This window comes from Garra rufa, chromosome 24 (genome assembly GCF_049309525.1).
Source record: "Garra rufa chromosome 24, GarRuf1.0, whole genome shotgun sequence".
In the NCBI taxonomy this organism is placed as follows: Eukaryota; Metazoa; Chordata; class Actinopteri; order Cypriniformes; family Cyprinidae; genus Garra; species Garra rufa.
This window is the reverse complement of record NC_133384.1, coordinates 26,846,283-26,861,660: the sequence shown is the minus strand read 5'-3', so window position 1 is coordinate 26,861,660 and position 15,378 is coordinate 26,846,283. Positions and strand designations below refer to the sequence as shown.

The window sequence follows — 15,378 nt, the reverse complement described above, 5'->3', positions numbered from 1 at the left end:
CAGTTCATCCATAAACACTCACTCTCTGCTTCTGATCAACATCACTGACACTGATCTTGTGCTCTACTGCTGCACTGACTATAAGATTGAGCAAACTCAATGCACAAAGCTGGACTATGAAGGTATGCATGCATTTCAGACAATCCTATGAATAACATAATCATAGGCCTACAGATATGAAATGTTTATGTGTTTAAACTGAACTGACAATTCAGATCCTAAAACCATGCCATATTTTCTATATCCTGATGTAGAGCAAAATAATGCAGAACAGAAAACAAAAGCTATTGGGAATTATATCATAACCACAATATGTCTGCCTGTGATCTGTGTTCTTCTATTACTCTCACTGATGTCAAATGTGTGTATGTGCTGGAGAATAAAAAGACCAAAAAAAGGTTAGCAGTGCATAGTACAATTTATACATTTCTAAATTTTAACTGCTCAAATGTATACAAATTATAAAATTAATGTTATTTTCTCTTCTTTTTCTCATTTTTTTTTTCAGATGACTTTTCAAAGGAATCAATGACACTGCCTAAAATTACACAGGACAAGCAGGTATACTTCTAAAGAAGTCTAATTCAACATATATTCCACAAGAGAAAATGACAGTTTGATTTATAAAAATTACCCTAGTCAAAAGTTTACACATGCTTGATTATTAATACTGTGTTGTTACCAGAATGATCCACAGCTGTTTTTTTTTTTTTTGTTTTTTTTTGTGATAGTTGTTTATTAGTCCCTTTTTTGTCCTGAACAGTTAAACTGCCTGCTGTTCTTTAGAAAAAAACTTCAGATCCCACAAATTCTTCGGTTTTTACAGAAGGTTCAAATGCTCACTGATGCTTCAGAAGGAAACGATGCATTAAGAGCCTCATGAACAACTATTACAAAAAAAAAAAAAAAAGAAAAACAGCTGTAGATCATTCAGGTATAACAACACAGTATTAAGAATCAAGCGTATGGAAACTTTTGAACATTTTTAAATATCATATATTTTTAACTATTATTTTCTCTTGTGGATTATATGTAAACATCTTTTATGTGAAATGTCTTATTCAGGTCAGTACTAAATAAAAAAATAACATGCATTTTGTATGATCCCTCGTATTTTGGTAAAATAATTCACATTTTTCTGATTCTGCAAGCTGTATGGAAACATTTGACTTCAGCTGTGTTATTTTTTTGTTATCAAATGTAAATGTACACTTACCTCTACTGTTTCAGGGGAATGAAGCTGGTGAAATTACATATGCATCTGTAAATATAAAGAAAGTACAAAGAAACAGAGGACAACATCATCCCACACAGGACACGGTATATGCACGCATTAAATAAAAAGAAATGCATTTCCAGAATCTGTTCCAGAGTCTTTTTTTATTTTGTACAGAATAAATAAATCCTACATAACAAATGCTTGATATATCATGTTTTATTATTTGGTACTTCAGTATACAAATAACAGAGGAACATTATTTTTTACAAAACAAATTGTTCTTCTGCTGCCATTCTCTAATAAGGAATTTAATAACAACCTGAACATTTTATTTAATGTGACATATTGCCTAGAGATCTTTTTGACAAAGTAATGGTTATGGCAGTACTACTATAATAATTCCATGTAGGATCAAGTCAAGTCAAGTCAAGTCAAATTTTATTTCTATAGCACATTTAAAAACAACAGAGTTGCGCCAAAGTGCTGTACAGAGCTACAGAGTGCAAATAAAAGCTTTTAGAATAGACAAGACAAAATACAATTAGGATGTATTGAAAAAAATAGTCTATGAAGACAAATTATTAATTATTTAGATTATAATTCAATAATTAAATAGCATCACTGTAAATCCACAGAATAATAACATTTTTGTTTATTTTAGAATACATCAGAATTTTAATATCATGCAGAATCAATCACAAACAGGATGGTCAAAAATTCAAGCATCAAAATGAATAATAAAAGCATTTTGTGTGGTAAAAGAGAACTATGAGCTGACGAAAGCCTGCTGTAAGAAGTTTATCTTTTTTTTTTTTTTTTTTTGCATTTTAATATGTCTTATATTTACGTCTCTTTACATATCTTTATTGTTTACCTTGCTTGCATAGTTAGACAGTCTGTAACCACCAGAGGGCATTGTTTAGTGAAGTCATTGTTTACAAAAACCGTTGACATAAATGTGATTTTACCTATACCAAGGTCCTGTTCGTTTATATTCTCATATCTTTACTGTCCATTTTGAATGTTTTTTTTTTTTTTAATTGATAAATTTACTTAAGCCAGAAATGTTCTTTTGCTATGGTTAAATAAATGTTTAGCAATATCTTTAAAAGATTTTAAAGTTTAAAAAGCAAAAGTTTAGCTTTTTTTATAAAGAGCATCATTTACATGACCACTTTATCTGCAAGTCAGAGCATGCAATAGAATAAGGGCTGCACATGCATGCATATAATCAGCCTGCATATTACAGCAACGCTTTGTACTTTGATTCTTTTCACATCTACTTCGCAAGGCTGTAACGCTTCGGTAAAGACAGTTCTTTGATTATAATACGCGTTCTCACTTAACACTGACCTTTATTCAGGTCACTGTCGGTTGCAGTGTGTAGTGAACACACACACAGTGAACACACACCCGGAGCAGTAGGCAGCTATTTTTTGCTGCAGTCGTGTAGTCGACTCTCTGTAGCAACGCTCGTCAAACCAATAGCTGCAATGCATTTAGTTATTTCCTCATAGGGGTAAGTAAAAGCGCGTGTACACTTTTGAGAACAGAAACAGGGAAGAGATCTACTGTCAACTGAGCTGACCACATGTCTGGACGAAATGCTGTGAGTATACAGCTTAATAGCCTACTTTTAGCGCAGAAGAGCTAGAATCTCCTGGAAAACTGTCAGACTGCGTGGAAAGTAAACAAATAAAGGAAATTATTTGAATACTCAACATGAACTGTAGCCTATTTATTACATCGATTCTACACAGTTGTATACATGTAAGGGGCATTTTACCTTTTGATTGAACAAATGTGTATTTGTGTATAGGGTTGGATTGGATGCACAAACAATGTGCCCCGCTTTTATTATGCTATTTTATGAGATTAGTGAGGTAATTTACACTAATTACTTTCAACAGTTGAGAATTGAGAGTTTCAATGTTCAGAAATTATTATTTCAAGAAATGTAAAGCATGTTGGCTGGTCTGTTTCGTTTTCATTGACAAAATATTTTAGTCATGGTCATGTTACGTGCTTCTCAGATGTTATAATATGCACCAGATAGGGCATGTTTTCGCATTTCATTTCCACTATTTTGGGGTAAATAAATAAAAAAGTAATGACAAAAATAACATATTTGTACTTTGTGAACTTAATGTGGAAAAATATAGCCTACTCTTAAGCCTATGTAAATTTGCAGAAACTGAGAAGTCAAAAAGTTTCAGATGGTGTCTCGCTCTCCTCTAGATAAATATTTTAAATTCCCTGTGCTTCGAAGGGACTTTAGACAGCATAAGGCTGTCAAGATTTTCACACAGCAACAGCTATTAATACGAAACCTGAAATCTGAAACGACTGGATGCATCTTTGGTTCACAATGGGGGGTTAATTTAAGATTATATTTCTATATGATTTCCCAAAATGACAATTAACTTTTTTTTTCTTTTCTTTTTTTTTTTCTTTCTTTTTTTTTTTTTTTTGACAAAATGACAGTTTTGGGAATGTACCTTTATGGTGTTTTTTTTTCAAGAGCATCATTATTTTTCCACAACAGTGGACTTTCCCCACAATTTACCTGCAAGTCAGAGCATGCAATAGAGTAAAGGCTGCATGCAGGTATATTTAGCCTACAGATTACAGCAACTGTTTGTATTTTGTATTGGCTGTACTTTCCACATCTATTTTGCAAGGCTGCAACGGTTCAGTGAAGACAGTTTTTTTTTTATTATAATAAGCGTTCTAACACTCTCAGCATACTGCATATGTAAAATAAATAATTTGATCAAATAGTAAACATATCATATAGTTTATCATGTTTCAAATAAAATAAAATAAATATATATTGTCAAAATTGTGAAAATGTTAAAAGAAGCAAACTCTCCCTGCAGTGAAGATAATTAAATTAAACCTAAACAAGACAAAAAAAAGATTAAAATGTCCAAACAAGCAAACAGATTTCCCCTGCAGTGAACAAAACCCTATTCACTGATAAAAATTAGTCCAGTAATATATAACTGGTTTTCTTGAACTGCTATGTTTCATAGATTTTCATAGATTTAAATGTATACATTTTACCTGTAGGTCAACAGACATGTTATGGATCCTCCTGCTGTTTTCTGTAAGCACAGCCAATGCAGGTAAGCACTTTATACACAAATAATGCAAGTCTTATTTCTTACAGAATTACCATAATTTAACATCTGTATCAAGTCGTATTTGTTGTTTCAAACAAGTAATGTAATTTTGCTTTGTTTTGTATTGAGGTGCCACAACTAACTGTAGGGGTGAAAACATTAGACTATCCTGTCTGGGCACACAGATTCAGAAAATCGAGGGCAACATGGAGATAAATGCCCTTTGGAAAAAAGATTCTGGTGAAAGAGTGATCTGGAAATATAACGGAGACAGCAAAAAAGGGGACACTTTCTTGAACAGGACAGTAGCGTTGAATGATGACTTGTCCCTTTCCATTGACAGATGTGATCAGTCAGATCAAGGCATATATATTCTCTGTATCAACGGAAAACCAAGCTGTGAGATTATGCTATTTGTCACAGGTATATAAAGCAGTTTTTAAATCAATATATTATTATTTTTATTACAAATATTGTATGTCATTAATTAAAGGTGTCATTTTAAAAAAATCTTATTTTTTGCAGACAAGCAATGCAAACCAAAAACAACCACAGGTTTGTTGAAAAATACTTTTTTAATTCACAGGGATGAAAACTAGTCTTTTTTTTAAGTAGTTACTTACTTTCTGTGCTTTTTAATGCTTTAGAATTGAGTGAACCTCATTAAACAAAATAGTTTTTATCTTCCCACAGAACAATCAGTTACAAGCACTGTATTTCCTCCGATGGCAAAACAAGGTACATAGCATTAGAAACAAATTATTCTTATGAGCTATCACTTTGCTTTCTCAGGGTCTTTACAATGTATGTTTTCCCCTCTTTCTGTCATAGATGGCAAAGATGATGAAAACCTGCCAACTGAAACTAGTACTTATATCACATGGGTTATTATTGCCTCCCTATGTTTGGTTGTGCTTGTGGTTGTATTGCTGTTCGTCCATGTTATCTGTACATGCATTGCAAAAAAAGAAACGTGTAAAAATGACAAGTCACAATCTGAATTGCTCCACACATGTAATATATAGAGTAACTATGCCAGTGCATGATTTTAAATTGAATGAGAACACAACAGTGTACCATAAGGATGAACATCTGTTCCAAAGTGTTAGACTCAGAAAAATAAACTTAAGATCAGCACAGAAACATTACACCCCAATATGCCTAAGCTATATCTACCCACTATTTTTTTGCATGTTGTGCAATTTTTCTTTTCCTTACTGTTTGTGGTTGTATTGTTTTTGTTTGGGGCCCCCAAGGGCCAATGATGAAAGCAAAGACAGTACATCTACAAAAAGTAAGGGAAAGAAAGTTTGCACAATACCAAACAAACGTCTGAGCAAAAATAGTTTAGAAATGTTGCCATTATGTATCTACCATTGTAGAGTTTTTTTTTTTTAAATGAAAACTGTAAGTATTTGTACATGCCTAACTCCATACAGTATATCATCTCTAACTGTGAAACATTTTTTAGAAACTGTTTTAGCTCTAAATGCCAAAGATCATCTAGAACTGAAGGCATATTATCTGTTCCCTTTACTAAAAAGTATCAAATCAAGCATATATCTTACATATTTATATTGTGAAAATGCCCTATTTTTCTACAGATTTTTTTTTTAAATAAAGAAAATAGTGACTATTGTTTTATCTTGTTTTACTTTACTCTAGCAGCACATTGCCTCTATGATTGGTGCCTGTCAATTATTTATTTAGTTATTTTTTAAATTGTTTATTTAGTTACATGCGGCTTGTTAAACCTGAAACTGATGAATGGCTTTACATGCAAGTTCCAGTCTACTGTAAATTATCAAACATTCCAAAAAGTCCAGCTTTTGTTATTTTCGTTTGTCAGTTCCTCGAACAACCAATGATTAACATGTTAAGGAAATAACTGATTTACTTCCTTATTATTGTGTCAGGCTGATGAGAAACAAAGATTTATTTCTTACAAATTTCCTTCTTATTCACTAAAACACTTTTCTTTATACCAGCCTGGTTTTAATGTTTATGCATAGATATTGGTACGTTAAATTTAGAAGCACAAAACAAACATTTTTTATTAATGCTAAAATGTACAATTCGAACATATTTCATATGGCTACGCATTTTTACCTTAACAACGTCAAATATTTAAAACACCCTATTTTTAAACTCCTTAACCTACCCCCCAAACCTAAACCTTGCTCATTTCTTTCACATTTTGTTTTGTTGCAGCATTATGTTAAACTGCTTTAAATTACTTTTTTTCCCCACATCAATCTACATCTCATACACCATAATGACAAAGCACAAAACAGGTTTGTAACAACTTTTTTAATTTATTAGAAATAAAAAAAAAAAAAACTGAAAATTGCATCATTTCTGGGACACTCGAAATTTAGCTCAGGAGCATTCATATTGCTTCTAGATGTTACTACACTTGGAGTGGAGTTAAACTGTGGCAAATTCATTTGAATGAGTATGATTTAGAAAGGCACACACCGCTCAGAAAAGGTCTGAAAATGCATATCAGAGCAAAAACCAAGTCCTGAGGTCAAGATAACTGCCTGTAGAGCTCAGTGACAGACTTGCGTTAAGGCAATGATCTAGGGAAGAGTTCAGAAAAAAATCTGCTGCATTGAAGGTTCACAGAAGCATGTAGCCTCCATTATCCATAATGGAAGACGATTGGAACTAGGACTCTAGAAAATGTCTGCCAGCTCCCATCCAAGCTGACAGAGCTTGAGAGGTGAAAAAGTGAGGCAAAGAATGGCAGATAATTGTGCAAAGCTTGTCACATCATACCCAAAATGACTTGAGGCTGTAAAGGTGCTTCAACTATGTACTGAGTTAAGGGTATGAATACTTATGCAATGCACTTATTTCAGTGTTTTATTTTTAACCCTCTGGGGTTCTTCCCCGACCAGTCACACTCAGGGCCCTCACGGTCAAAAGTGACCGGAGCCCTGAAATCATTATTTCCTTTTTTTCAGTAAAATCAATCAAATGTATTTCTGTTCAATAATATTTTTTCTTTTTTTCTGTCGTGTTTTGACAGAATTTTATGATAATAATTAATATTTATGCTACAATTATGATCTATTTTTTGCCATTGAATATAATAGAATTTTTTTTAATATATATAATTTTTATTCTTTTTTAATTAATGCTGTATTTTAGTTTAAAGTAGATACCTGGCCTATAGAAAATAATTTTTTGAAGTCGGATTTGTGCCATCTGGTGGCGTAGTTTTACCAGGCATATATCCTATTTTAACCACTAGATGGATGTAATGCTCTCTATAGAAGGATTTGTGAATTCTAGTTGTTTTTGCACATATTTGCCAATGCCTTTTCAGGTTGTGGATTTTATTATATAAAATTAGATTATCAAAGACTATTTTTTTATTATTTGCCAAGTTTTTTGTTTGTTTGATTGGTTTAACTGGTAATTTGAAGTGCCAGTTTTACTTTATAATACAGTCAAACCAGAACATTGCATTAGAAAGAGAAACAATGGAAAGCATTTTGTTACCCATTGTTTTAATTCTAACTGAATAAAAATGCCGTTCTTTCAGTCATACCATTTTTTTTATTTTGTAACCCTTTTATAATGAACATTTTGATTTAAATAATTTTTTGTAAAATTCAATAAACAATAACTCTTATTTAGCACAGGAATTATGAACAGCAACAGCATGGGCAACAAAATAACAGCAAAAGTATAATTATCAAACATTAAATGGAAAATAGAGAAATAAAAATATTTTAAATATCATCCTAACCCTATTTACATTTTATGTGCATTCTTTTTTTACATATTCAATGAACAGTAACTCTTATTCAAAAGGCAACAGCAATTATGAACATAAATCTAAAATAACAGAAAAGTATAACAATTGTCAAATAGTAAATAAAAAAATAGAGGGAAAAAAAGTTTGTTTTAAATATCATTCTTACTATAATTACATATTATTTACATACTAATTGTGATTACAGATCAGGTTGTGACAAATCACAACAGAGTGTCTCCATATAGCACTTTGAGCAAATGATGCTTGTTTTGAAATCTTTTTTCCGTGTGTGTGTGTGTGTGTGTGTGACATGGTGTGTGACTTTTGGATTTTGGATCCAATGTCTCCCTTTTATTTGATTCATAGTCTCACATTCCTCTGTTACAGTCTCACCAATCTCATATTTCCCTGTGTGTGTGTGTGTGTGTGTGTGTGTGTGTGTGTGTGTGTGTGTGTGTGTGTGTGTGTGTGTGTGTGTGTGTCTATTTTGGAACTCTGATGGCTTACAGTCTCATGCTTTCATTGCTGTGTGCTTTATTTCTTACATTGATTGCCTCTATTTCACACATTTCCCAAAATTAGCTTTTGAAATGACACACATTCATTTGTGTGTGCGTGTGTTTTTGTGTGTATAAGTGTGTGTGTGTGTGAGTGTTTTGTAGTGTTTTGCACTCTTGATGTTTTAGAGAGTCACCCCTTCACAGTTGTGTGCTTTTTTTCTGGATTGTGGCTGATTTGTAGATTGTATGCACAAAAAAACTCTGTATTTTCATATTTTTGCCAATTTCCCATTCATTTCCTATGGCCGGTCATTTTGACCCGAAGACCCCGAGTGTGACTATTTTTTTTACGACCACTTAGACTTTTCCAATCCTGTCCCCATTTTTTTTGTGTGTTCATATACCAAGTACCATAAAAGTCACCAGGTTTCATACCATTCCGATGAAGCTACGATTTTTAAAAAAATTTTATTTAAAAAATTCCGGTCAAAAGTGACCGAAGAACCCCAGAGGGTTAATAAATTTGTAAAATTTGCAAATCTGGTTTTTGCTTTGTCATTATTATGGTGTATGGAGTGTAAACTGATGTGGGGAAAAACCAATTTAAAGCAGCTTAACAATGCTGCAACAAAACGTGAAAAAAATGAAGGGGTATGAATACTTTTGCAAGGCACTATAAAAAGATATCAAACATAATTGACTGAAATATGCAGGGAAATGTCAAAGTACATTACATTACAAGTAATGACTAAACTATTGCAAAAATGTTACTCATTTAAGAGCTTATGTAGGCTATTCTTCGAAACGAACTGGCAGCAGAAATCACACAGGACAGAACGAAATGTTATTATTTCATATTACAAAAATAAGTAGGCCTAAACAATTTAATAATGCAATTGAAAACACAATGGCACTTATATGGCAACTGAATACAATAATAGTAATATTTCAATATTATTAAGGATTCATTGTTCATAGTTGTTCATACGTAAAGGTGCCATCAATATGTCAGTATTGTGTAAATGTTCTGTATTGCGTAAATACATACAGATTTTCATGAGATCATGTTGCAAAAACACATCTTGAAAAACTGAACCATATGGCTAGCATTGATTCTACTTACACCAAACTAACATGCACACTTCAGTTGACAAACTGTATTTATTTATCCCCAATTTGAGCAAAACATTTGTAACACTTACCCGTAGGGATGTGCAATTAATCGCAATCGCAAAAAAATCGCGATTTAAGCACATGCGATTTCTAAACCGCACAAGGCTGCGATTTTATCTATCCCCCCAACGGCACCCCCCGCCCCCCTTGAACGTCAAATTCGTTTTATTTTCGATATAGCGCCAGATCACAATAGAAGTCATTTAAGGTTATCTTTCCTATAGAACAGGTCTATACATAGTTCTTTTATTAAACATACTAAATTGCCTTATGTTATTTATCTTATTTACACTAAGGCATGTCATTTCTGTCTCTTCATGGTCGCGCGTTTACAATGTCTCCAAGAAAATACGGACTGGATCGCGGACTCCATTCATAAAAACCTAATTTACTATAGCACGGAATGCCACGTAATTCGTCGATTTTTGGATTAATAAATCAAAAGTTGGTCTGTAACTTAATTCAAATCGCGATATGGACTAGTGTCTGTGAAAACTGAAATGCAAAAAGACCGTTTTAATATGAATCCTGCATGTTCCGTTTGCTTCTGTATGTTTGAATGGTGGAGACGCGTTTTATTTCTTTACTACATGCAGACTAAAGCACACGTGACGCTCCCGCTAATTTTTGGCATTTGCATCTCACATGAACAGATAAACTCAATCGCCAAATCGCTGCTGTGAGTGTCACTTTTACCGTTTCATTTGAGAAAACTAGCATCATATACAAACAGAAACTTCACGGCAACCTGTCAAAATAAAAGTACGGTTTAACATGAAGCAGAACAATATTAGTCCTGTATTACTTTTGTACAGTATGATGTAGGTGTTTATATATTCCTATTTAAATAATTTACATAAAACAATATATATGATAAAAAAAATATTACAACAAGATTAACCACTTAATTATTATTTAAACGTTTTAAACTGAATATAATTTTTCTTCCACACATTGATTTTAACAGTAAATTTCTGTTTGTTTGACAAAAATTAAAAGGTTTTTTTTTCATTTGATTAAAAATAAATAAAAGTTTATGCTTTTTCATTATCAGAAAAAGTAAAACACAAGAATTTCTAAAAAAAAAAAAGATTTTAGAACCTTAAAAATGTTAAAATAGAGAGTTTTGGACTTATTTTTCCACTGAAATGAATGTATTCGTTATTGCACAAAGTAGGCTAAAGTATCGGGAAAAAAAGTAAAATGGCTTATTTATTTTTTGTTGTCTGTTTTAAAGACAATTTTACTAAAGTTTTGTTTATTAAACTTAATACTATGTTATTTCATAGTGAAATGTTTTGTTATGCACTTCTTGTGCACTGAATACATTTAGAATGTATGTATGTAGCTTGTTTGAAAAAGCCAAAAAAAAAAATCGCAAATAAAATCGCAATCGCAATATTCTTTCAAAAAATCGCAATATGATTATTTTGTGCATATTGCACAGCCTTACTTACCCGCATTCATAATTCAGAAGTTTCTCTTCATTTTGCAGATGGTTCTTTATCATGAAGAAATGCTGGAAAAGCTTTATATCACTTTGGCAAAGCGATAAGGTATTCCTTAAAATTTGGTGGGCATCGTGGCCCATTTAGGATAGAATTGAACTTTATAAATCCCCTTTTCCATGCAAATATTGGAAAATTGTTAATACTCAGTGAACAAGCAAAAGGTGGAAGACTATAGCGAAAATAAAAGCCACAAGGTGATAAGACAAACATGACCCAGGTAAAAATAAAGTTGAATGCATTACAATACAACTCAAATGTAGTAAATGTGTAAAGGCAGCACATTCTTTTTTTTTTTTTTTACTAGTTCTAAAGTGATGTTTTGAAATTAGAAACTGAGGCTTATGCTGATCAACCGTCAAACTTTAATTATATAAACAAGAAAAAATCTGAACTTCAAAAAAAATGTTGCACAACTGTAATTTTGTAATTTTTTACATTTGCAATAAATGGTTAGCCAGCTTTACAGCATTAACAATGGGTGTCTCAACTGTACCATGGCACTGTTTTGACTGTACACCATATTGGGTACAGTTGGGTACTTTATTGTGAACCATAAACATGTAGTTAAGTATATCATATAAAAGGAATGTTAACAATTACAATACATTTTAAATGAATTATTTAATCTCTATGTGGGCAATACATTATGAATACATTTTTTTTTATATTTCCTATATATTATTCTTATATTTTAAATAATTTAGAAGTCAAATTTCTATTAATCTATCTATTCCCTTTAGGCCAGGGATGGAAGGCCTGTTGAGCCCTGCAGTTTAGCTTCACCTCTAAATAAACACACCTGATCCAGCAAATCAAGTCCTACAGGTTTATTTGAAAAGCAGGGTTGAAGAAACTGGAAATCTATTCCTATCCTAACCCATAAGAGGGGTTACTCTAGGTCAAAACAACAAGCTCAGAGCCCTCCCTCGGGCAGCACACAAAAATACACATGACTCTTACTCCATTTACTCTATTTACTTTATGTGTTAACTCGTGAAACTCTGCATGGCTTCAAATACCTTACGAAAATCATATGAAAACTTTGGTCTTACATAAAAATATTTACCTCAAATATTAAGATGGCCAATATATTGTTTATTCAACTACTGCAGTTTTGTGACAGCAATATCTTTTTATTTTTTATCTCAGGCTGATTATATAAAATGAAAAACAGCACAGCTATCACATTTGAACTTTGTAAAGGTTGCATGTTTCATGTTTCACTGCAACTACTGCACTGTCAGTACATTTAAAGTTATAACGTTATATTTCAGTCTGACCTAAAGTTACTTGTAAATAAAAAAATTTGTAAACTTTTTTTTAATAACTAAATATCCCTTTTACTTTCTAATGCTGGAGGCATTTCATTACAGGCTATCATGCCATTTCTCAGAACAGAACTGAAGCTTCCAATGTGGTTTCCTGTAAATCACATGACTCCTTGTGAAAAACAAATATACAAGTCACAAGACATTTCTCTTTTTTATTTCAGTGTTTGTTTTATTTGTTTCTTTTCAACATGTTATTTACACTGACTTTCAAGTATGTAGATGCACGTGCATATACGCTCAAGCCTATTATTTCAAATGCATATAAACAAGCCAAGATCTAAGCACATATAGAGAAATTTGGGGTTACAAAAAGAGGAAGAAACATTAACTGCAGATGTAGACTTGATGATATTTGTTTCTTAACTAGGTTTTTGACTGTTTTTATGAGTACCCTGAGATAAAGTATGTTTTTCTATGATATTGTTCAACCCAACAGGTTACACTATAATTACTGCACAGGTATAACATTTATTTTATTACTCTACACACAGTCTAAATACTTGACTAGGTAAAAAAGGTTACCGTAACTTTATGGAAGTTGTAAATAAACGGCTGCATGTATGCAATAATTTACAGGCCAACTGTTTTCGTTTGAAACGTTTTGACATGACACCCTACAACAGACAAACATACTTTTACTTTTAGATGAGGCATACATATTCCCCCCTAATTTTAATAAATTTTAAGGTATAAAAGGTCAATTTAAATAATAAAATCCTAAACAACAACAAACAGAAATAGTTAGAGGGCTGTCATGTCTGCCTTTCAAAATGTAACATTATAAGACTCAGACACAAGTTGTCCAACTGATGTAAGAAATGCATCAAACACTACAAAAAAATAATACTAATATGTTCATTTAAAAAAGTAATTCAGGAGGCCACATCTTAAATAAATAAATGCTTAAATTAAAAATTCTAATTTATTTAACTTGACCTTTTAAATTGCTAACATTACTCTGAGGAGTTCTGTTAAGATAATGCTGTTTTTAAATGCTTGAACTTAATATTGTGTGTAATGTAAACTTCTGCATTAATTGCTACTCCTATTGCTACTCCATCTGATCAGCTAATAATATTCACACTCACTGTTTGAAAGTACTCATTGAAATGATCATGCCATCATGCATGCCAATATTTTAACCATCCCTCAACATTAGTGACCAGCAAAATATCACTGTAGTGCACAATACAGTATGACCTAACACACATACTATGCTGCACTCTAGAGGCACATACTGCAAAGTACAAAAGTCACAGACTAAGATACCTATAATGAGATTAGGAGCTCATGTATACAACCCTGTAATTATATTAATGTAATAACGCGTATAATAAAAATAACCATAAATGCAGTCAAGTCACACTTCACGTCTAACGTCAGTTTGTAATTTCGAAAAATACAGACCACACTGCACACCAATGCTAGCCAACTGTTAGCATGCTATAAACTTAGCTTCAATCTAATTTTCCCCCACTGATAAACACCTTAAATCAGCCTAAAATGGTTTGTTGGTCATAAATTCTGCTATCTCAGTCTGATTAATTGGCTGGTTTTGATGGGGTTTTGACCGAATTCACAGCAAATTCATCTAACTTGTTAGTCGGGCTGGAACAACCCTCTTTTTTTGCCCTCTTTTTAATTGAAATGGCCAAATAAATAATAAACATCGTTATTGCTTGTATTGTAGCTATATACATTGCTATTTATTTAATATTATTCCTCACCGGGATCCTATTACTCCTGCTGATGACAGCCTCTTTCGAACGGTTTTTAAAGTCCAAAACATGCCTTTTACGCGTTCCTTGTTATTTATATGGGTGTGTTCCAGTCGTCCGCTGGTTCCCTGCAAGCAGCAAACTTCAAATAAACGTCGACATGAGGATCTTCTTAAGCGAAAATCCACTTAGCAGAGAACGTGCGTGCTGCTCATCCAAAATGCGCTACAAATAACTCAGAAAACAACACCGCTTTACAATACAGCGGAAGCCAAAAAAGGGCACGCACGTCACAAGCTAGAGCTTTGCGTAAGCTTTACGTCAGTACATCGTCAATGCAGCAGCAGATTTGAGAGTTTCACACCTGTAGTAAGTGTTTGTACAGTGTCAGTGGCTCCAAAGCTACATATATCTTTACAAAGACAACTACAATTACAATACAAAGTTGGTCAGTTGTAAACGCCCCACAGTCTGACAAAGCAATTTGCTTTATATTTACAGTAAAATCAAAGTACAGGCAATTTTAGCTTAAAATTAAAAAGAATATAATGAATTACATAATTATAATAGCCATTATAATATAGGCTATTTGAAAATATTGTTTGCGGATGCTAAATGGATAGCTAACTATCTACCTGATGCTAACTTGAGGTAATTTTTAAATTTAAAGTCCAAATATTTTTATTCAACCAACTAGAATACATTTAATGGAAAAACTAAAATTTAGATGTTCAGAACAGAGTAACTCAGTCATTCTTAAGAAGTGGGACAAAACAAAAATAATTTAAAAAAATAAAATAAAACGTACTCAAACAAATTAAACTACATTTATGTATCTTATATGTACTAAGCTACTGAACTATGCTTTGATACAACCTCCAACTTTTTTCTTTTTTTAACAATTTTATTTTTTTTACCTTGGACTGTGTAATCTAATTTCACCTTTAACTTTAACAGCATTAAAGATGTTTATGACATTTCAAAACATATTCTCATGTTAGCATACAGATTACACTTTCACATGTGACCAAC

At 32.3% G+C, this 15,378-nt stretch overlaps 1 protein-coding gene across 1 annotated transcript; it reads left to right on the top strand.

Moving 5' to 3' along the window:
- Positions 1-2,635: 2,635 nt before the first annotated feature.
- On the top strand, positions 2,636-5,983 carry LOC141300753 (uncharacterized). The gene is made up of 6 exons (XM_073831051.1): positions 2,636-2,828; positions 4,292-4,347; positions 4,474-4,767; positions 4,870-4,899; positions 5,038-5,082; positions 5,176-5,983. Exons 1-6 carry the CDS (start codon positions 2,824-2,826, stop codon positions 5,367-5,369), a joined length of 624 nt encoding a protein of 207 aa, XP_073687152.1. The 5' UTR covers positions 2,636-2,823; the 3' UTR covers positions 5,370-5,983.
- The last annotated feature ends 9,395 nt before the right edge of the window (positions 5,984-15,378 follow it).